This window comes from Megalops cyprinoides, chromosome 5 (assembly GCF_013368585.1).
Source record: "Megalops cyprinoides isolate fMegCyp1 chromosome 5, fMegCyp1.pri, whole genome shotgun sequence".
Classification (NCBI taxonomy): Eukaryota; Metazoa; Chordata; class Actinopteri; order Elopiformes; family Megalopidae; genus Megalops; species Megalops cyprinoides.
This window is the reverse complement of record NC_050587.1, coordinates 32,021,000-32,044,721: the sequence shown is the minus strand read 5'-3', so window position 1 is coordinate 32,044,721 and position 23,722 is coordinate 32,021,000. Positions and strand designations below refer to the sequence as shown.

Here is a 23,722-nt window from a genome sequence, read left to right as displayed (position 1 = left end):
AGGGAAAGTGAGATCTTGTAAATAACATGTGTCCAGTTGTGTAGGCATGCCCGTTTCTTTACTTTATATTACGAGGCCATCCCGACTGTGCGCCACTCCTGCGTGTCGGGGTGCGCCACTCGGAGGAGCTAAGTGACTTCATTCTTGCAAAATGACTACATCAGTACCGAGAGGAGAACGAGATGTCTTAACCGAAAATAACGATAATAATTGAAACGCTGTCACCGAATCGTTGCGAAAAAATACAACTGTCAAAGACTGGTCAATAAAACCGAACACGAAGCATCAGCACACATCTTGCATCTACCCTTTTCCACTACAAATACAATCGTGGGCTCGTCAGCACCGGAGCTGTCCGTCACGTAAAACGGTGGCATCTCTGGCGTCTGCACTAGGGCTCTCGCGCATATTCCATTCTTACATAACCGAAGTTTTTCCATTGTGCCGTAACTAAGAACCTTGTAACGTAAGATTGGTTTTGTGATGGTTTCATGTCCATCGTCAAGGACGGAATGGAGTGAAAAATTCGCCGGACCGGACGGAGACAATGAATGTCTGTCCGCTTAAAATGCATTCTCTAGATTCTCTTTACCTGTTCAAAACCACATAAAGGCGGCTTTTAGGCATGTGCGATTTACACGTTTAGCGAGATTTGTGTGTATATTTATAAATACAGGCGTTTCAGACCCCACCACATGAAACCGCAACTAGAATGTTAGGGCTTAAATTTAAAGGTAAGATCGTGCAAAATAATGCTGTCATTACTGATAATAATTAATGTTTCAGAGTCCCGTCTATGTCATGAGGACATTGTGTGACTCAGAGTAGGATAGGCACAAAGAGCTGTACAGGAGTGCTTTATGTTTTTCTTTATTTATAGTCCCTTTTTCTTGGTGGAAGGAACCATTCTGGGACTGAATCGAGAAAGGGGGGGGGAGCGGGAGCGCAGTGTGCCACCAAAATCGAATTTCCAGTATTTCTTATCGCTCAAAACCTCCCCGCACTGCTCAGACCTCTTGGAGCCGACCCCGTCTGTTTAAACCGAAAGGACACCCAAACCGACTCCTCAATGCAAAAAATAAAAGGGTTGCTAGAAGCAGGGGCAAGGGGAACGGAGGTGTAAATAGAAAGCAAACGCTCTCAGTCTTTCTTTCTCCCTTTTATTTGTTGAATGAATTTATGAACTTAAGTAATATATAAATACGGGGGGAAATCTCCAAAACGAGAGGCAAACGCTCGAGCTTTTGATATAATTTCTTTTCGAATAATATATGTATTCGTATATATGTAAATATTTGCATTACTAGAATTATAGAAGGACCTATACTTGCGCGGCTCAAATATACTACAATTGTAGCTACTTCTGAAGCTTCTACTACGGCTACTACTAATAGCACTACTACTACAACTCCTCCCCGGCGAGAAGATGGCAACTTTAACGAACGGGCAGGTGGACAGCACGGGACACGGCGGCGCTGCCAGCACGAACGGGCTAGTGAACGGATTAAGCCACAGCCACAGTCCCGCGAGCTGCGCCACCATTCCCATGAAGGACCACGATGCCATCAAACTGTTCATCGGGCAAATCCCACGTAATCTGGACGAGAAGGACCTCCGACCCCTCTTCGAGGAATTTGGCAAGATCTACGAGCTCACCGTCCTTAAGGACCGCTTCACCGGCGTGCACAAAGGTGCGTTTCAATCTGTGTGAGTGTGAGAGCGGGGTTACCCTTTTTTTCTGCGGCTTCAGCTGTCCCGTCGACAACGTCTCTCTGTGTCTCCCGTCTCCTGTTCAGCCCAGATAGGAATGAATCATGCCCAATTTATTTGAAGCGTTTATTACTAAATCTGCAGGTGTAACTTTTTAAAACTGGTGGTTAGATAAAGCAGAAGGCAGATTTACATAACCTAATAATGTTTATTTTAAGTTAGCATTCCATCGTTTGTCTTTCTCGCCAGCTCCAGTCTGCACGCCAGCAGAACCGATCTGGGAAATGTACTATGATAGTGCCATGGAGCGGCAAGGTGCACAGGGATTTTATGCAACATTGCCAGAAACACTGAAACAGGCTTAAGAATCTACCTGATTACTCAAACTCTTTTTAAGTATTTTGCTGCTCAGCATGTAGAAGCATGTGTTGAAACACGCATGGGTATAATCGGGTATCAACCAATCAGCGCCAAAACCCCTGCTACTGAACCCAAGTTCACGCTCTCTCAAGACCTGATCGAGGAATTGGTGGTGAATGGCAAGAGGCTCGTAGGAGTGCTGCCTGTTAAGCCCTGAAAATTCTGTGAAGTCCTGTTTGATTATAGTCAGGGAGGGAAAGAGGAAGGAAGGGTGTGTGTGTGTGTGTGTGTGTGTGTGTGTGACAGAGAGAGAGATGTGGTGGCAGGGAATTTGTGACTGTACCTTTCTATTAGTGTGTTATTTACTTAATGAACACTTTCTTGAGATTTTAAAGGAGAAACTAAGCAAACTTATGCCAAACAGATCCTGGATGTTGCTTCACTATTATTCTCTAGGGACGCCATCTATAAAAATCCTGAAACTATGAATCTTGGCTGAAGTGTTCTGCGGTTTGCTGGAAGTGTTGCTCTTGTAACGTGGATTTGAGGTGCCAGAAATATTAGTTATTCGTGTGCCTTTTTGTTTTTTTTTATTACTACTTATTTCACATTCCAATTTCCATGCCTATCTTATTGATATCGTGATACAAATGACAGGCCTATAAGTTCTCAGTGCATTCAGTTATATAGAAATAAAATGTTTGATGGACTGCTCTAATTTTCCATCATGCCTGTCATTCTGGAAAATGTGCCCAGGTGGAGTTTTCCTACTGTACAAATGAAAATCAGCAACAGTAGAGAACATTAGCTACAGCTAATGGAGATGGCTGTACCTCGCTGTGGTGTGCATCAGATCAGTCCCTGCACAGACCTTCTTTCACAGCGCGTTCTGCCTGCTGAGAGGATTGCCTTTCAGCCCTGAGCAGCAGTGAGCCAGGTGTGCAGGGAGCTGCCGGTGTTTAGACAACTTGTTATGTGGTGTTGAACATCAGGAAAGAAGGGAGTGTGAATGGTGGTGGAAGAAATGAGCTTATCGTTGTTTGCAGATGCAATTTAGTGTGTGTGTGTGTGTGTGTGTACATGTGTGTGTGGGAAATAATGCAGATCTTAGTAAGCAAAACCTATTACAGAGAGAATTTGATTAGGTTGCTGGGTGCCATTTCCATTTATTATATTGTATTGTTGATGCATATATTAGCAACGGCAGATTTGGAAGAGTGCATTCTAATAAAAATCACAGTCGTAAAGCTTTTTACACCAGGGTTGGAACCAATTCAGTTATGTCCCTGCATTTCATTTAACCTGGGGGGTCATTATTATTTAATCGAAGTGTCCCCTTGACCTGATGTGCCTTCACACGCGGGCCGTTATATTCAGACAAAGGCGCCTTCGTTAGGCGCTAATAGAAAAGTCCCCATAAAAACAGGAAGAACACCACTGCCCTCGGGGGCAGAGAGAGCCGGGCCGCCGCCATAAACAATACAACATTATACATGTGTTAGGAAATGATAATAATAAATAAATAAAGCGGGAGGGAGTGCAGGGGGGTCATCTTTTATTAATAGCGGAGTCGCGGTCGTGATTCCCTGTCCGGTGGTTAATCACGTTGCCCATGACCTATGGGCCGCTTCGCCGGCTGATTCTAGGAACTGTCTCCGTCCTCGGATATATGGCCTCCCCCTCGGCGGGGGCTTTCATTAGTGCACCCTGCCTCCGCCGGTGTGATATTTTAACTCATTTGAAGCTCGCTCCCTCGCTCACGAGCCCAGGCGGTCATTTTCCCCTCCACGGTGCAGGGCAACGCAGACGTCCATTCACCCTCCTCCTCTTCCTGCTCATTTGCCCTCATCCTTTACGCGTGTTTCTGTCGCTGGCCTCCTCTTTTCATTCACTCGCCCGCCCCGCTCGCACACGCCTCCAATCCAATTTAAATCGGCCCTTTGTGGCCGTGACAAAGGAAGCACATCACCCCGGCACCTAAGTGCCACGACCACAAGTCTAATAAAAAAAAAAAAATCACAACTCCCTCGCAGATGAAGAACGTCAAACTCTCAGCGCAAACAAACGGATTTAGCTCTTCGAAAAGAAGGGATAAAACCCTCCCTCCTTTGTATAAATGAATAAATTAAAAAATATCTTCCAATGGTATAAAATCACACTTTTTTTCACCATTTCCACTCAAACCAAATACTGCTGTCAGCATAGGCTCAGAGTTGTACACATGAATTTCAGCTTCATTCACTACCACACAAAGCCAGTTCAGAGGTATTTGTCAGTATTGCATATCTTTGCACGACAGACAACCAGTATTTCAGCAAAACAGACAGACTGCATTTAGAAATAAATTGTGTAGAATGAAACATAATTTGCAGCCTAGTATGAGCAGAAAAAATCACACCAGTTACTCTTCCCTTGTAAATCTAATAGCAAAACACTGCAATGTTATGCAAATGTGCTATTAATAACAGAAGTGCCATGGTAATGATCAGCATAGATGTAGGGGGACTTTTATTGAATAAATTCGCTCGGGCTCTGTTCGCTGTCTTCCTCATCTTATTGAATAATCCCATATCATTCCCCAAAGAGGGAATTGTATTATTCCGTTGAGGGTGGGGTGGGGGGGTGGGGGGGGGGTCATATGAGCGAGCTCCCCACTCACGCATACCTTTTCACATTAAGGCCGCAACACTCTCTTCTATATTCAAAAAAAAAAAAATCACTGGAAATACCATTGTCAAAATTTGCCCCCCCCGCAGTCCTTTTGCTCTTTTTCATCATTATTGCTTGTTTTTATTGTCATCGCTATCATTGCCTGTGGCATAATGTGGTGGCTGGGGTAATGACTTCATGGGTATCACAGTCTTCTTTGGAGGGTTAAATCCTACAGGAACAGGGAACGGGGGGTGCGGAGAGAGAGAGAGAGTGGGAGGGGGGCAGGGAGAGGTGAAAGGGGACAGCACTATTTCTCTATGATTTTTTTCTCTCTCCCCCCCATTCCTTGGCCGTGATAATAGAGGCCATTTATAATGGTCAGCAGTTGGTGTGGACAAGGCAGAGCAGGACTGAAGCATGAAGACTGTCCGTCCCCCGTCCCCCTCCCCTTCTTTTTTGCCTCCCCTGGCATGGGAATAAAGAGGTGGCGGTTAGGTAACTCTCGTTCTCCGGAGGAGCCGGTAATTTGTGCTTTTCATTTCACCTCGGGTCCGCGCGGCTTGAGGTTGAGGATGGGTTGGGGGGGGGACGGGGGGGGCGAGGCCAAATCCGCCGTATCCTTTGTCTCCGCCGGTCTTAATCTGCGCGCCCCTTTTCATCGAAGGAACAAAATAACCCGCAAGCACAGGCAGAGTCGCCCCCGCCTGGTAAGGAAGAATGTGTCCTTTTGTATGAATTGGCCGATAATGGAACATAATTGAGAGGGGGTTTTTCTGCGAGAGAGCGCGGTGTGCTCTCGTGCCATAGGTCGGGTATGTAGCTAAGCAAATTCATCGCTATCAAAGGGAGCCTGTGACCCTCATGGGAGACATGGGTAGAGTGAAATGGCTTGTGTTAATGTTTCAGGGGGGGGGTTTACAGACAGTTTCATGCTTCAAGGTATAGCTTGTCAGCCCTGATGCCATGCTACTGGTGACACAAAAAATACTGTCAGCCAACACCTACCTCATTCGACTCAAGGCAACAGCGCCCCCTCACTTGCCTAGTGGCCGAATAGGGAATAGCATTCGATATTTCAGTGGAGAGCCTCTGAGCCCCAAATAAATGTCTTTTAATGTGCTTGTTTTAGTGTCTCTGTTGTCTTTAAAGAGGTGAGGAGAGAGGGCCAATTCTTTTCAGTAGGGTAGTAATGTAAATGTAAATCAATGAGGTTCTTTAGAGGTTCTTTTCTATGACTGATGCTATACAGAATTCTTGCCCAGATTCAGGTCAACCACAGTGTGCTTTGCCCCTCATTTTGAGTCATGAAATAAGGGCAGCATTGTGTCCTTTTGTTTTAATTAGTCCCTCAAAACGAAGGTCAAAGCACGTAGCAGTTACATTGATGCTGGGCCTAAGTTGAGGAGGTAGCCAGTCCTTTCCAACAAACTTCTTGCTGGAAACATCATGAGTACACACGAGAGAATCCCTCGACATACCCTTCAACGAAATGTTTTCGCTGCTCACCGGTGGGTTCCCCTTTAAAAAGGAACAGAGAGAAAAGCCTCTGTGTTTTTCCGCCGGGCCGTGTTTATGCAGCGAGCGTTCGGTTGGAGGGAGATTTCACTGCCGTTGCATCATCCTCACTTTTCCCATGATCGGAATCAGCGTATCTGCTCTGCCCTCTCGCTCCTACCCAAAAAATCCACTCAAGGTCTTCGCTCGCACTTAATTGCGCAGTGAGACCGAGCCTCGCATTTTCGCATTATTTCATTTAGGCCTGTTTATTTTCGGACGACGCGACAGGGCTTACCACTGATGCGCTGCTTAAAAAAAACATGGGGGGGTTGGGAGGGATGTTAGTCTTTCTTTTTTTTCTAAATGTTGTTTGAGAATGTTGAACTTCATCCCACGGCAGTAAGGCAGCCGAACACAACATAGAAAAATAAAAAACCTTTTAGCATCAGTTGGTGCATTGTGCAGTACACTTTTATTGACTCATATTAAATGTGAGCAACAGATGCAGGAAACATTCCTTCTCAGATTTCTTTCCCTCCCACTTTTAGTTTAATATAAAAAGGATTTGGAGTGTTCTTTGTCTGAGCTTGTTTAATAGTTAAATCACCATGTGTAATTACCAGCAAACAAAAAGAGCGGTGTAACCATATGGTGTGATGAAGACCTGACAGAATGGAAGCCTGCCGCTGTGTGTGTGTGTGTGTATGTGTGTATGTGTGTGTGTGTGTTTGCGCATCTGTGCACACGTGCGTGAGAGAGAGAGTGCCTATGCATTTGCTCAACCAGTGTGGAGAAAAAAGCTGTGTCCTTGCAACTTCTTGAAATCACATCATATATAAATGAGCAGAGAAAACATGAAAAGTCAGATAAATAAATATGGAAATAGAAAGGGTGGTAGACTCATTTTTCAGCAGGACAGTTCTGACAGTGCTGGTGCTGCTGTTGTCCATTTATATTGAACCTGATTGTCACGGGGACAAGGCTTCAACCAAGCAGCTAGTTGCTCATATTGAGCTATGGCGATTTAACAGAGCAGGGAGGGTGGGTGGGAGTGTGTGTGTGTGTGTGTGTGTATGTGTGTGTGCGTGTGTGTGTGTGTGTGTGTGTGCGCGAGTGCATGTAGGGTTGGAGGTGGGGGATGGGGGGAGGGGGGTCATAGGAAGAGAACTGCAAAAATTTGCATGCTAACTGTAGATCTAGACTCATAGAGATTGTCAAGGTAGGTGGCGTATGGTCCCCAAGTCCTCTCCAGGCTGTAGACTTAATCTAACAGCTGACCTTCCCATTAATAGCAAATGGCATTACCAGTGTTGACTATGGGACGTGGTCCCTTATGTGTCATCAGATGGGAAATAAGAAGACACTACCATGAGCAGATTTAAAATTGTAGGTTAGAAGTAGGGACACAGAATTGATTTTTTTCTAGCCTTCGATTTCTTCCATGTCTTCCATTACTGGTGTGCAGTAGCAGAACTATCATTTCTGATCAGCTTTTCTTTGTTAAGGTAACAACAAACACTATCTGTAATATTTTCATTCAATAGTTCAATTTTTATGTAATATAGGTTAAACTTCTGAGGCCTGGCCTTAAATAACATCTAATGGTGCTTGTCAGTTTTGAATTATAAATGTTCTCTGGTGGTATGCCCTTTCGAAAGAAAGTTATTTTGTTTCAGAGAACCCAGGGTTACCTACCACGATGTAGGTAAGTGATTTGGAGATTATTTACTAAGAATATTGAGCTGCACAGGGATTATATTGAGTGAATATTTATTGACTGAACATAAATAATTAATTCCAAGCTATCATAACAGAATAGCGTTTTCACAACGCTCCTCTAACATTGTGTCAACATGATACTGTAACATTGCCGCAACGATGTGAGAATGCTTTCATGGTAGCAGGACTCAGGTGAAAAGTTGTGACCCTGTGCAGTGCAGTGAAAACAAAAACACCGTAGGAGATCTTTAAAAATGCATCTGGAATGGTCCTGTGAGAGGAAAAAAAAAACCCAGGAGGTGTTTATATGGAAGTGTAAAGCGCTTATAAATCAGCTTTGCAAGGCCTATTGGCCTAATGTGTACTTGCAACGTCTGACTTAACACTTTCACTCTCACATAATCTATTGATCTTTTCTTGAGGACTTCAACTCAATCTCAAGATCCAATCAGATACAGTGTTGAGACAGGAATTTACAGCAAACTGCTAACAATGTTTCAGTGAGCAGCCAGAAGACACTTGGCCTGGCCCTACTTGAGCTCAATGTAAATGATGTACACTAACAGGCAACAGTTTGGATGCACCTAGCCATAGAAGGGTTTTTCTTTATTTGTACGATTTTCCACATTTTAGAATAATGGAAAAGACATCAAAACTATGAAAAGACACGCATTGAATTATGCAGTAACCAAAAAAGCGTTAGACAAATCTATCTTAACTATAAAAACTATAAAAAAAAATCTTAAATATCTTAAAATCTTTTTTTTTTTTTTTGGAAAGAAATTCAGACATAGGCATCAACTTCAGTATTTATATTTATCTAAGAAACAAAATTCAAGCATTTTAAGCATAAGCCTTTAGATGAAAATGTCTTTGAATGCATGTTTCCCGTTATCTTAATCAGGTGTGTCCAAACTTTTGACTGCACAACAGAGATTTAGCCATGCCGTATAGAGATAGTCTAGAAGCACAACAGTTTTACGATGCTGGGAATAAATTCTTCTTACAGGGGTTAGATTAATCGTTCCCGGCTTAACTTTAATATACTTTCTGAAATGTGGGGGAAATGAGCATGATGCTGCAAAAATCAAAAAGTAAAAAAAAGGAAGCATTGAAACTGCCTTCAGGGATTCCTAAAATCAGCTTCCTGAATCATTTATGTTTCGCTTAACTTTGTGGTGTTTTATACATTCCCAGAAAAAGAAAAAGCTACATTAAATCTGCGTAAACAGCCTGGCTGTAAATGTTTTATCAGTGTAACCCTTTGCATGCAAGTGGTATAGTCAAACACCTTTCTGTAGCTGTGCCGTTTACCTCCTGCTGAACCATAAGCGATCCTTTTCTTTTTGTAATAGCTTTTTGAAGGCTTGCAGTTCCAGGTATTCAATTTTGACCTAAGTGCTTGAAAGCACAGCTCTGTTGTGACTAGAACTCTTTAGAAATATAAATTGTTTCCGTTTTTCAGACACATCGCACCATCTAAGAGGTATCCAGTCGTGTGATAAATATTTAAAGGGCTCCAACTCTTATGAATGTTTTTAATCCTCACGTCACACCCTGCGCTGTTCCAGGTGCTGTCTGCGTGAGCGTGGTTGGCAGTGAAAGTCCTAGTACGCTGCAAGCTGAGTCACTCCAGATTTCACCTGCTGCAGTGGCTGCTCTTTGGACACTTCCTGCTGGTTGTCCTAGCGTAGCTACATTTGCAGACAGGGGGCTTAAGAGGATAGCAACATACTTTAAGTGTGATTTCTACTGGAGCAACTCACACCTGAAAATGTTATATCCAAAACAAAGTAGCATGTTTATCTATATGTATTATATGTCACAATATATGTTATATTTTAAGAAAATTAAGTGATCATCACTCTCATTCATGCCATGTGATCTATATGGTATAATTTAGAACCCTTCTTAGGATAAGTCATTTGACAATGTACTCTACAATATGTGTATACAGTCACATAAGTGAAAGCAGAAACATTGATATATTTTGAATTATTATGAATTTTATATGTGAAGTTTTTTTTAAGAGCTTCTACAGACTAGCATTAGTCATGCTGTTTTATCACCCTACAGCTGAAGAAAAAATATAAATGGCATGATAGGAACAGCACAGTGTACAACTACACACACATACAAATAGCAGATTGTTGCTACTGCCACTCTCTCTTGAAATCTTTTTCTCATTAGGGTTGGGCAGAAAAGCATTCCAGGATTTGTTCTTGTGTTTTACAACATTAAAGGGCACTGCAGAAAGTAAAATTCTGTTCTGGATCAGGCACAGCCTAAATTCCTAAATTTTGCTTCATACCCTAGAAAGGGGAATGGATGTTCTAGAATGTGCATTTGTGCTATAAAATGAGAATGTGCATTCCAGAATTTTTCAAAGCCTGGAAGAGGAACAAAGATCATATAATGTGTTTTTTTTCTTCTTCTTCTTCTGTTGGAGCAGGGACAGGTCTTCCAGAATGCTGCTTTATGTTCTAGAGTGTGGATGATAGGCCAAGACTGTTGATCTTTTTGGCACTGTCCTGGAGTCAGTTTACCCCGGGCTTTTAAGACAGCTGACATGGAGACTACTACAGAGCGCGCAGCGTGTTCAGCCTCCTAGCTACCCACCCCCTCCTCGGGTTGGTAAGAAGATTAGCAAAGCAATGCTGAGAGGCCTCACACAACAGTAGGGAGATGTGTGAGCGGGTTTATATCCCACAAACCGTGTATGATTTAGAGGTCTACTGAGCGCTGTTTTGGGCTGCAACTCCAGAGAAATCAATGCCACTTGGGTCACTGCAAGTACATACAGAAATCAATGGATTGGTGGCCCAAACTCACTCTCTCTCTCTCTCACACACACACACACACACACACACACACACACACACACACATATAAATTAACCCGAGCTTGATCTTTTTACTGGTAATCTCAAAAGGGAATCATCTAAACTATATTACTGGGGGAAAAGCTTACTGTCTGTGAGCTATTTTTATCGCAACTGAATGTTGAATCATTTCAGTTTCTGGATAAGATTGAAGATCTTGGTCTGTCCGACGAATGCGCATTAGGGAGCTGTGACCCAGAGCTGCGGTCAGAGTTTCGCTGTTTGTCTCCAATTATTTCCCCCTATTTGCATCATGTCCTGCCACGAGTATTCCCTGTACTACATTTGCCAGCTAGGCTTTAACCTTTGCCCTCATGTCAGGATTGCATTGTTCCCTCTGCCTCTAGTCAGACACCAAAGGGCCTTTCAGCGTGAACACCATTAAGGCTCCTTACTCGGCAATGATAAATTGCAGGTTTTCCCAGCTGCATTGTTGTTGTGGGGGACCCTCTTTTGTAGTAGCTGGCTCCTCTTTTTATCAGTAGTAGTATGAGTGGTTGTAGTAATGACAGCAATTGGAAACACATTATTTTTAATGGGTTTACCATTATTATTCATTATACGATGGCTGCCCAGAAAGTAATGCCCCGCTCGCTTCCTTCTCGGCCAAAATGCTCCGAAGAAAATTGAGGCACCCGTGGAATTAACAGATTTATCGGTTGCATGTCACCTATTATGGAGCGTAAGGTGAAATCTTCAAGTACCAGGCGTTTGATCGTTTTCTTGTAGATTTTATTTTTCACGTTTTATGGGGCATGTTACATCATCGTCATCTTAACATCACTGGGAGAAGTATCAGAGAGCGCATCCGTACAGCAGTGCAAGTTGTAGAAATTCACTTGAATTGGTCCTGTTGTTCTTGTTTTTTTTTTTTCCTTTTCTTTTTTTTTTTGAACATGGAATGAACTCCCAGGAGTAGCGGAGTAACAGAGTGACGCGCTTTCCCCACACACTGCTCCAGCTTATCTCCAACTTCGGCACGGTGTGTTATTCATCTCCGCGTCATTTATTTACGCGCAAACAGTGGAGCGCGGCACTCCTGGGCAGGACGGCAGGGGCGACGCGGTATCGTCGGCGGCCACGTGACGAGCAGGGAGGACTGGACAGGAAACTTGAGGCTGGGGTCCAGTGGGAGCCGCTTCTGGGTGGGGAGGGTTGGGGAAAGGGGTGGGGGGTTGCTGTGAGACACGCGGGACTTTTATTAATGTTCTTTATTTCCCAGGGCTGAGAATGTAGCGCGTGATTTACAAGGCCCCTCTCAGGCAGGGGAAAGAGGGGATGGTGGGCGTGACGAGCCGCTGCAGTGATTTGCGGCGCCAGACTACAGGGGGGATGAGCAAGACGCCCGAGCCGAGGGCAGCCGCATGTGTAGAACCGGGCCAGAACTGGGCAGATATGACACGGAACACCAGGCCAGAGCGTGCCCACAGACTTTCAACAGAACAGATGCATCCAGCTGATTTTAGCCTTAAACCACTGCACGTGCAGGAGAAAGCGAAAGTATACATTTTTTATGTTCATTTTTGATGTGCGATAAGGCAGGAATTTTATTGACAAATGTACAATTTGTCAAATTACAATTTCTTTTAATTGCGGATTGGCGTTATTTGAAAAGTGCTGATGTTTTTAATTTGGATGCCGGAAAAAACAAACAGAACCTGGAACAGATCCCAGAATGCTCTGTGTCCCATGCTTTCAGGGTTAGCCACGCCCCCTCTCTGGAGCAACTTTTGGCAGAGTGGCACCCGCTGGGCCATGTGTTTTTCATAAATGATTAGCAGTGCAGTGGCTGTACGGTATGGGAGGGTGTGCTTTCACCTGAGTCAGGTCTGTACCTGCAGAGGTGAGAAGGCCTCTTCAAGACTCCTCTCAGAAAGTCCGAATTCCTTTTGCCCTTCTCCATTCCCCCATAACATATTGTGTCAGTTTATTGAAATCAAAACACTTTTTTTTTTCTCCGGCATGCCTCATTTTTATTTCATGCGATAAATTAAAAATGCACCGAGTTGACTTGTAAAGTGGGGATGAGGCTTTTCAAAGTGCGTGTCAATTATTTAAGATGAAGATTGATTTAAAAATGAAGGAGGATGACAAAGTCAGACCCGGGGAGGGTGAGGCGGGTGGCCGTGTGAATTACGGGTGAAATGAAAAGGGAGGGGGGGGGGGGCCTCCTGGTGCTGAGCCGGGCTGCCAAAGCTCCTGGGAAACAGAGGACGCTCCTTTGTGACATGCAGCACTGACGAAAGAGGTGAGGGCATTTTTAGGGCAGTCAGCAGCAGAGACACCAGGGTTCAGGCAGTGCTCTGGTCCTCCGAAAAGCCGTGCCTAATGTTCTGTGAGGTGGCAAGCAGGACAGATGTATACTAAGTTCTGAGCTACTTTCCCAATTATGTCATACTGCACAAAGGGCTCGGCAGCTTAGGTGCTCTCAGAAATGATGTTACAACGGCTTGTAGAGCACAGAAAAAGAATGCAATAAAGTATGTGTAGTGAAAGTATATATGCTGCGTATTTTTAAACATTTACAAGATAGAGCATATAATACAAAATATATACATTACCTTCACTGCCCACTGGCATATATACATATGTATAGTTTACATGATATGTTTTTAATTATGATTTTGTGTATGAGAATGGCAGTTAGACCCATTTTGTACTATATGCTGCATACTTGTACATAAAAATGTGTAGTTCTTGCAATTTTTTTTCCCAAAGGTCTAAATGCAGTATACCAAAGAGCCAGTGCTTTTGTAGAGTTGTGTTTTGCGGCTCAGTAGTATTGCACTGCTATCTGCCTGTGTCTGTGCTAAGCATGAACCTTGACATATTAAATGTTCTTTCTAAATATTTGACAAACATTAATCCATCCAGTGGCAGATGCACAGTGAAATTCAAAATACGTATTTGCTGTTCTTTATATTTGGTAGCTCGTGTATATTAAAACTACCCATAATATGTTTATGGCATGATATTAAAATATTAATTAATGTTGTTGTCATAACAACATGTTAGTTAATCTGTACTGCATATCTCTTGTTTTGCATTTGCATGTTGTTTTTTTTTTGCACTGAAATTTAAAGTTTGTTTTTCATGGTATACACACATTCAGAGAAGAAGAATGTCTTTAGTTTTTACATTGTTTTCTTCAATCGATGCATTAATTTACCACAGGAAACAGCCCAGTTCAAATAGCAGGTTCCCACCTTTCATGGCTGATAACTTCAGCCTCTGGACTGAATTATCACTCCCCTTGCATGGTTCACAGCTTTAATCAATACAAGTAACAACTTTCTGGCCCATGTTTCCTTGTGTGAGGCCAGTGTGGTCTAACTGCCATTTTCTGTCACCTCTGATCAGTCGTCTGTCGCGTGTCATATACTGAAGAACCCTGCACGCTGGGTCTTAAAGGAGCAGTGTCCAAGCTTTATGGATCTATGTCAGCATTAGAGGCACAACTGTTACTATTGTATATTAATATTTCAGTTTGTTCATGTTTGACCCATGGGCACGTTTTTAACAGCTTGGTGGTTGACTGTTCCTCTGAGGGCTAGCAGTTTCTCAGCAAGTCCCTGTAAAAGCTTACAACATCATCACGGGGCAGAGCACCGGGAGAGTACAGCAGGCCACGGAGACTGAGCTGGGAAGCAGCCTGCAAAAACAGACGGCTTTCCATGTAACTGTAAGCAGCAAGGGCAGAATGTTCAGTAATTTTTCAGACCAACACATAGTTCTGGAATCTGCATCTTTTTTCAATGGATGATATTTTGTCACAGGGGAAGATAAAAAATCTGATTAAAATGCAAAAAGTATGTGGCTTGATAGTTTAGTGGCACTTTCACTGATAGAATTTTAATGTGTAAACTCAAATTGACTGCTTAGCAGTGATAAATATTCCTGGAATGACTGCTAAATATCAAGATAAAGAAATACTGTCTACAGAGATTGCATTTTTCATTCACACAGAGCTGTCTTAACAATTATATTGTGCAAATTAGCAGTTATGTTGGGGAAAATAATTCAGGACAAATACAATGTATAATTGGATAGCTAAGTGGCTAGCTAGCTAGTGTTGATTGCTAACACTGTTTTATTTACATTAAATATGTACAATTTTGAAACAAACAGAAGATCAAAATGGATTTAAGACATTTTCTTTTTATTTTTTATTTTAGAAAGCACTACAACAGTGAAAAGTGATAAATGCCTATCCAGATCACTAGTTAGCCACCAGGATTTGTATATGTTTGGGGGAAAGCACCAAATGACTGGGTCAGATTCTGAATATTGAATATTCATTCAGGTGATTGAAAAGATGTAATAGAAATTAAAGAAATATATAAAATAATGGATAATTAAAATTAATAATTTCATAAATGGTTGCGCTTGTTCTCAGGGCTTAGAAGATCCTGACAGTTCCAGATTGGGCGACAATATATAGCTCCTAATAAATCCTTGGATGATGTAGCTACATATATAGAGTGAGTCACTAGTTCATATTATCTTTGTTGAAGGTGGGAAATAAAGTTTGTACACTGAAATACATCTATTTCTATATCTGTTTGACATCACATTCACAATACTTTGGCAAAACTTGGAAGCTTGCACCATTAACAAAGGGGGGGAGTCTCAGAAATGTCTTACAATTGTTCAGTTCAGGTTTCGTGTATTTCGATGAAATATAAGCGACTGAACTTTTTCATTCAGCTCAAATTTTACATCAAAGTGTGTATTTGATGTATGTCAGGAGGACAAAAATCTTATGTGTCTAATGTGTACCACATTTCATCATGTAAGACTCCCGACTACCGGAACAGAGACTTCGGTAATCAGTTTGGATAGCAGTCCTCATGCAGTCCTGAGGATGACCCGATTCAGTGCTTGCGGGTTGTTGTCTTTTTCGGGCCACTCCCCTCGTTCTTCCTTTCGCGTGTCCATGCTCGTCAGCCGCGGGCCTGTCCCGTACGGGGCTGCCGATAAGGTGCCGAGGGACGGGGCCGCCAAGGGACACTGGCCAAGTGCCGTCCACGGTGTCTCTGGGAAGACGCCTGCCCATTAGACGGACACACAGAGTAATTTGATCCTAAGCCAGGCCGGCCAAGCCGTGCCAGCTGACTGGACAGTTTTTGGTAGATAGGGACAATGATAAAAGAGGGGCATGTAAAACAAAAAATACATTACTCCCTTCATTATTCCATTAGAAATTGAATTCATTTGATGACCCAGAGCAGACCAGGAGTAAAGGATTACTGGGTGATTTGTGATATGTACAGACTGTGCTATCTGATTTCCCTTGTTAATGCAGGGCTGGATGTTTGCTTGGGGTATGCAGAGCCATCATCGTGGCAGTCATGTTTGTAATGCTTATCCTTATGCTTTGTCATTGTGGCTTTTGTCAGTTAACTACATTACATTTATTGTGTGAGACATAAAATTAGGGCACTCTCAAGGAAGGTGATCCTTCCAGTCGTAGTGTGCGTCCACATCCGCGCGTGCGTGCGTGTGTGTGTGTGTTTGCATGTGTGTGTGCACATAGAGCAAAGATACAGAGGCCACTCCGCATTGTACAGTAGCTTTGTGTGCCCCTGTCCCCAGCCACCCACTTGGAGAGATAAATAATACATTGTGCCCTACCTCTTTCTCATCCTTGTGTGTCACATGTTCCATCAGTACTTGTGTTGCTGCCATATTTGGACATGGCTGGGGCTGTGGAACACAGTTCAAGAGGGATGCTGTTGTGATTATGTTCTCGTAACACCATTTCAGGAAACTAAAAAATCCACAATTTGGGCCACAAATAGAATGCAGTTATAGGTTGCTCTTAGGAGGCAAAATCACAGAGCTAGGCTATGATCCAGCTTGCCTGCCTATTCTCCCATTACCTTTGTAATGAGACAGCACAGTCTCGGATAATCAGAGCTGGGCACGTCTCTAAACTGAACCACAGTCTTGAGCAGCTGGGCCTTATTGATCTCCATCCCTGATGTTTTTAAAGGGAGAGGAAGGAGGAGAGAGAGAGGGAGGGAAAGAGAGAGAGAGAGTGGGAGTCCCAAAGACAGGTGTCTCGCTCTCTGCAGATTGATCATCGCTGGCCTGCTTCCACCTGAGTCTTTGACCTTCTGTCCTTTACAGTAATTTATAGGTTGCGTTTTCAGAGATTTAAACAGTCTTGTCTCTGGCCATTGTGGTCCTGTGTGGGGAAATTACTGCTCTGCATAGGCCCAGGATGAGGTGTGTGCAAAAAATCCCAGAGACAAATAGGAGTACACCCCAACATTTTGTCATCGCATTGAAAATCACAATGGTTTGTGATCACTTTAGGGGCCTTGATGATCATTCTCTTTGCATACATTTATCCATATCTAAAACAAATCACTTTCATCCCATGCTGAATTCATTGTTTTCCATGTTTTTTTTTTTTTTGTTGGAACAGTCTGGGTTGAAGTGTCTTGCTAAGGGGTAGTGTCAAAGTTAATGTCCCTCAAACATAGCCCAGCCTCAGCGTCCCTACCCACAATCCCCCGCTGAAGACACCACAACACCTCCAGGTCCCAGATTCCCCGTCCCTCAACCACCAACACTCCGGTTTCAGTTATTTATCAGTTTATCATTCTGTAAGCGCTCGGCTTCGAGGGAGAGAAAACCCATTGCTACACACTGAATATCAATCAACTACAAATAACCAGAAAACATGTTCAGCACCTTTGTTAGACATAGACGCTTTGAAAGATGGTACCTTCTAACAGCAATTTTGGTGCCCATATTATGGTATTATTTATAGATGTATGTTTCTACTGGGTGGCATTAATATGACCCCAGTGTATGGGAGCAGATCTCTCAGGGGCCATGTGTAGTCAACAGGCCCTGGTAGCCAGTGCAAAACTCAGGATATCTCGCTACTTGGCCATTCGGGGTGCAGCCCTCTACAACCAAAAGGGAATGATTGTGAGAGAACCACCTCTGCAAATTATTACATATTTGCAATTTAATAGCTTCTGAGATCTTTTCCAAACCCCACGTGCAAGTCCCCTAAGTGCCAAAACCTATTAGTTTAGGTTTTTAATCACAGAACGAGAGATGAGAATGATTTCTTTTCTTACCCTCTTTACAGCCACCCCCCCCCCCAAACACACACACACACGCACACACACACATGCACACACACATCTTGCTGTCTCCATGAACAGGCACACACATGTTCATATACATATACACACACAAACAGACACACACTTCTGGTTTGTTGGCAGGAGTCTGGCATCTGAAAAGGATAACAAGCTCACAGAAAATGCAGGAATGCGTATGGTCCTAAACCAGCCGTTCTGCGCTCGAAATATCTGTAGTTTGCCTCCACGGTCGCACTGGACACAAAAAGCTTGTCTGGTGCTACAGAGTGCTGATAAACAAGGGTTTGAATGTGTGAACATCGGATAATCTCATCAACAGCAACTATGAGGAGTAATCACGGAGACAACATGCAAGGCCGTGCCAGAAGTCATGCCGTGGGGATCTGTAGAATGTAAAGCTTCTTCAGTCAAAGATCTTTGAAGAGCTGTTTCACTGTGTAAAACGGAAGCATCTGAGCATTTCCCCAAGCAAACAGCAAGCATCGTTTTGCTTGCGTTTTGTGTCTTTTTTTTCCCCCCTTTGTGTTAGTACACGTTAGTCGCAAAAAAAAAAAAAAAAAAAGAGAAAAAGAGAGAGCTGAAGATTAAAAGCGATTAATTTTGTGCGGGTGGTTGTGTATTCCCAGGGTAGTAGTTTCCTTTGGCAGGGAGAGAGGAGAGCGGCGTCACCTTGAAACTGAATGCAGTGAGAAACAGGGGTCACCGTGTCCATGCTGAAAAGAAGAGGGTGCACGAAAACAGCGAGCTACCCCTCTCGCTCTCTCTACATATCTACATCTCTCTCTCTCTCTTTCTCTCTTTCTCATTCTCTCTAACTGTTTGTCTCTGTATAGCAGATAAGCCCGCTCCGGAGACTATAAAGGACTCCCCATCTGTGTATAAATAGCTTCCAATGAATTATTGAGGGACCTGGGTTTGCTAATAATCTCGCAGGACCCATCCGACAATGACAAGGGAGACAGAGGAAACAATTATGCGGGGTGATCCTAAACTGAAACGAGCTTGGGGGGAGGGGGGGTTGAGAGCCGCCAGTGCACTCAACACACCCACCCCACCACCACCCCCCCCAACCCCCCCCAAAAAAAACCCTGCACATCTCCGCTAATAAAGCCAATTACGCCTCTCAAATCAATCCTCTGGGAGCGTCCTTCCCTGAGACGAACGGGGGGGAGGCAATGATTCATATTCAACTTCCTGGAACGTCCTCACCGTTCGCCGGGGACGGGTCGCCCCGTCCGCGGAGGCCTGAAGGACGGGGGGAACGGGCGAGGACGAGGAATATTAAAGACTTGTTTGTCTTTAAGCGCATTAATGCGGGAAAATGAGGCTGCAGGGGTCGCGATCGGAGGAGCGGCAGCGGCGCGGGACAGGCGGGCGGCCGAGCGGGCAGACGGGCGTCGTTAATGCACGGAGCCCTGATTTAGATCCCCTGTCAGCGGATGCGGCGGGGTACCGGTGCGTTTCGGCTGTCTCGTTTCATCCTCTTGGTTCTCCTGGGCTCCTTTGAGAGCTCCCTCCACTCCTCCAAACATGTCTTAAGATGCTGAACTTTCACACAGATCGCTTTTGCCTGCTCTTTGTAGACGCTGAGCTGTCAGGACAGTGTGGAGGTAGCAGCCATCCTCGTTCTAGCTTCCATTGCATTTTGCTCATCTGTTCTTGGTAGGTACACACTTGCATCCTCACCGTGTGACACGGTCAGCTGCCCAAGATGTTTGTCTCTGTAAATGAGTTGTGTTCCATTATTTGTTTGCTCGGCAGATGCTCTTATTAAGGGCCGACTCGCGCAGCTTTCATTTAGCGTATCATCCATTTAATTCAAACAGCGAGATATTTACTGAAGCTAATCGTGCTAATTATTATGCACTAGAACAGCAGTTTTCCACTCTAAATTTCCTACCTACAACCTCAGCAAGTCCTCTTGCCTTTTTGCAATCACACAAGCACGTGGGTCGCGGGAGTCATTTAATCACAAACAAGACCCTTCCTGTCCCATCAAGAGCATCCCGGTCAATGCACAAAGACTTCCAGTTGTTTTCCTATTCTGTGAATTTTACTGAGGAGGCAGGCCTGGAAGATCTTTAAGCTCTGAGTGACGGTCTGTCAAAACGATTCAGCTCGCATTCGGGATGATTAGAATCAGGACCAACCCTGAAGCTTTTTTTTGTGCGTTCCTGCGGCCATTCTTACGGGTTACAAGTTTACGGTCGTTCCTAATTTATGGGGCAGCCTGCATGTAGGAGCAATGCTGCAGGACGGTCGAGTCACATGACCCGAGCCCTCTTCAGACCCCGTCCCGGCAGCCGGCAGCCCTCTGAGAGAGTGTGCCGAGGCTGGCCCACACTGCAGCCAGGGGACACTTCTAATGATGCATTTTCTACTCCATTGATTCAGCCGCTGTGTCCCACAGTAAATCCTTCACATGCCACACATTAGAAAAGGGTCTTTTTTCCCCCATCCAATCGATATGTGGGGCCGAGAGTTTTGCAGCCTGTAATCAGGTGAGACGGGGCGGGGGGGAGGGGGGGGGGGGTTTGTTATCTGGTGGGACATGGTGGGATAATACCATTTCAAGCTTCCTTTTTTGTTTTACCTCCATTTGTGAGCAGTGCAGGATTTGGGGTGGGTATTGCACTCAATTATGAATGCAATCACCATCATTTTATATTATTCTCTTTCAGTTCTATTTCATCCTACTAGAATAATATCACACTGAAGTAGAAGACTCATTAGTCCCAGAAACAGCTCCTGAATATTTAAGACGTATTTTATTGAATAAAAAAATCTGACTTGGTCTCAGCACTGTAATTGAAGATTTCTTTTTGGCACATCATTCTCTGAACTCATATTGCAGTCTACAAAGTGTGTTATTATTTAATCAGGGTATACTGCTTCCAATTAAATATTTTAAGAAGGTGGGGGGGAGAAAATCGCAGGAAGGTTCAGAAGTCCTTCAGCTCTTAGACCCCAGAGTGTAGACACAACCTGAAAGCGGTGTGCGCTGTGCTTCAGGTGAGGAGGCAGTTCTGTATTTGCAGGAGGTGCGCTGTGGTAGGTTTTGATCACTTTTTCCTCTTGCATGTTAGAGAGTAGGAATCACCTGTGTGGTCTACAGCAGTTACACTAGTTATCACTGAAGTTCTTCTTCAAATCAGATGTATCCTGAGATATTAAAACAGGTAAAAACAAGACACATCCTTCATGCGTGAACCTTCTCTCCGCAGTCTGTCTGTTCTCTGAAAGCTGTGGTTGAAGGGTTTGTGATCGAATGATAGATAGAGAGAATGGTACTTTTATGTTGACTTCTACGGCATAAATACACTAACAGCCCTCGAAGTTTGGAGCTGAGCATCTGAAATTGTCCATTCAGCATTTGGAATTGACTGACATGAGCCTACTTACCATCATCAACATCAGTCAGAGCTGTCCCATTAGGAGCAATTTAAACCAGTAAGGAATATACAGTAACCTTATTCAGTTCTGTTGTAGCTTATGGAACCTTTTGCTGCTTTGCCCTTTGGCCTTATAATAACACCGGGAGCTATCCTTCCCTGTCCAAGGTTCTGCTGTCTCTTGATCGATGGCTGCTTTCTGTAAATGTTCATGAGTAGACAGGCCTGGAACCGTTTCCACAAGCAGTTCAGTGTTTTGATTTTGCATGACCGGTTGTTAAAGTGAACATGGTTGCTCCAGTTAAGATATTAAGACAACAACGTTAAAAAAAAATCCGTTGCAGATATGTTGCAGAAACTTTCATGCATTATTGGTTTAACTTACCGTCTTTCTTTTGAGTAATGTTAGTAAATGTTAGTTACTTTTGGCGATTTCAGTCTGTTTCACGTCTTTGCTGCCTCCAAGTTAACAGCAGGATATTAACTGTATGCGAGTGTTCACTCAGTTGCTTTGTGGGTTGATTGACTGCAGTCACCTGAGTCGTACACTGCAGCAAACCAGGCAGGACAGCAACCACTGGCAGGGCAACAGTAAGTACAAGGAGGCATTAGAGAGAGGCTGTCACCATCAGCACACATAAGAGAGGGAAATGACGGTGGCCTAGAAAAGGAATTGCTGCTTGTTTTTTTGAGTTGTTTTCATTTTGTTGGCTGTTTTTTTTTTTTTTTTGGTTAAGCCTGAAACTTCAGTGAACTCCAGTGCACTCCCTTTGATTCGGGCTCCAGAGGGTTGTGCGTCTTTTTCTATTTCCCTTCTTTTCTTTCTCTCCCGCTTTTTTTTCCCCCCCTCCTCTCCCCTCTATCAGTGGGTCTGCGTCCCTCATGGGTGTCTGCTGTAGCTCAGATAAGAGGCGAGTGTAGGACACAGGGGGATAGTGTTCACAGAAGCCAGGTGATCTTATCTTATCTCTCCCTCCCTCTTTCGCTGGCGTACTCGTTCCCCGCTACCTTTCTTGCCCTCCCTCTCCCTCTCTCTCTCTCACTCTCTCTCTCTTTCTCTACCTCTCTCTCTCTCTCCTTCTCTTTCTATCCCCCCCTCTCTCTTTCTCTACCTCTCTCTCTCTCTCTGTCTCTCTCTCTCTCTCTCCCTCCAGCACTTGCTTTCTCTATCTCTGTCTCACTTCCTCTCGCTCTCCCTTTTCACTCCCTCCTCCTTGTCTCTCCACCTCTACTGTTCCGCGGAAACAGCTCTGCCAGCCTCCACCTTCCCATATGCTAGGTGGGGGAAGCGCAAACACTTTCCTGCAAAATTCAACTACAGACTGAGAGCGGTCAAATTGGTTCGGGAGAGCAAGACAAACCCTCTGGTGTGCCTCGTTCTGCTGTCTATTGACACTAGATTCTCCTCCTGCACTCAGAGGAGTGGAGACGAAAGGATATGTGTATGGGTCTGAGTCCAGAGGCTCTTTCTGTGAGATGCAAAGAAAGAACGGGAAAAAGAACAAATGCTGGATTCTGCCACCTTTCTCTGTCCTTTGGCTTCAAAATGCATGCCAGTCCTTATAGTTTATCATTGTTATTTCTCCTGAAGAATGAAGAGGATTCTTTGAAGCCTCTTATTTTTTTTTTCTTTTGTGCCAGATGTCAGGGAGCAATGCCGTGGAGATATATTCAAACAAACAAATCAAACAATTTTGTCCGTTGAATGAAACTCGGCATAAGGACCTTGGTAGACAGTTATGTACGAGCATCCAGTGAAGGCGGTAGCAGTCGGTCAGAATGACTTTTGACACAGAGCCACCACACCAGCGTAAAATAGTGTGAGCGTGTAGGATTCAGTCACCCATAGGAGTAGCGCCAGGGCCAGGAGTTGAGCCGGGGTAGAGGAGGAAAGAATAACTGTGTGTCAAAAAGTGCAGAGTCATGCTGGGGATCTGTCGCAACGTGACCACCTCGTGCATCGATCGGCGCAGGGACGCTGTGGGAGCAGCAAACGGCCGTGTCGCTCCGCCTCTCCCTCTACCGCCAACCCCCACCCCACCCCCCTGCCGCCCCTCAGGCTCCCTCTCGCGCCGCCTCCCGGCCCCAGAGCCTCTCTTGCCCGAGGGGGGCCCTCTCCTCTCCTCTCCTGCCAGATCAATCTCGGCATCTTTCCGTGTTCAGCCTCAATAAATACGGCCTAATAAAGCATCAGGCCCTGGCACCCACCCCGTCCGGGACCGGGCTTAATCAAGGCAGAGCCGTGCCCGGTTCCCTCCGTGCCAGGGTGCATGTTAAAAAAAAAAAAAAAAAAACAGCCAAGGCGATAAAGTCGCCGATGCTACACTGCGAGTGCCGCACGTGTCAGCGGGCGTGATGAAGAGGGCGATGCGCAAACACCGGTC

The 23,722-nt window shown here is 44.4% G+C and overlaps 1 protein-coding gene across 17 annotated transcripts in view; it reads left to right on the top strand.

Moving 5' to 3' along the window:
• Positions 1-1,088: 1,088 nt before the first annotated feature.
• Positions 1,089-23,722, top strand: part of celf4 (CUGBP, Elav-like family member 4) — an 84,943-nt gene continuing 62,309 nt past the window's right edge. For all 17 annotated transcript variants that reach the window (XM_036530171.1, XM_036530168.1, XM_036530170.1 and 14 more), the window contains exon 1: positions 1,089-1,691. In XM_036530171.1, coding sequence (XP_036386064.1) covers positions 1,427-1,691 — 265 coding nt within the window. In that variant the 5' untranslated portion in view covers positions 1,089-1,426. The remainder of the gene's footprint in view (positions 1,692-23,722) is intronic.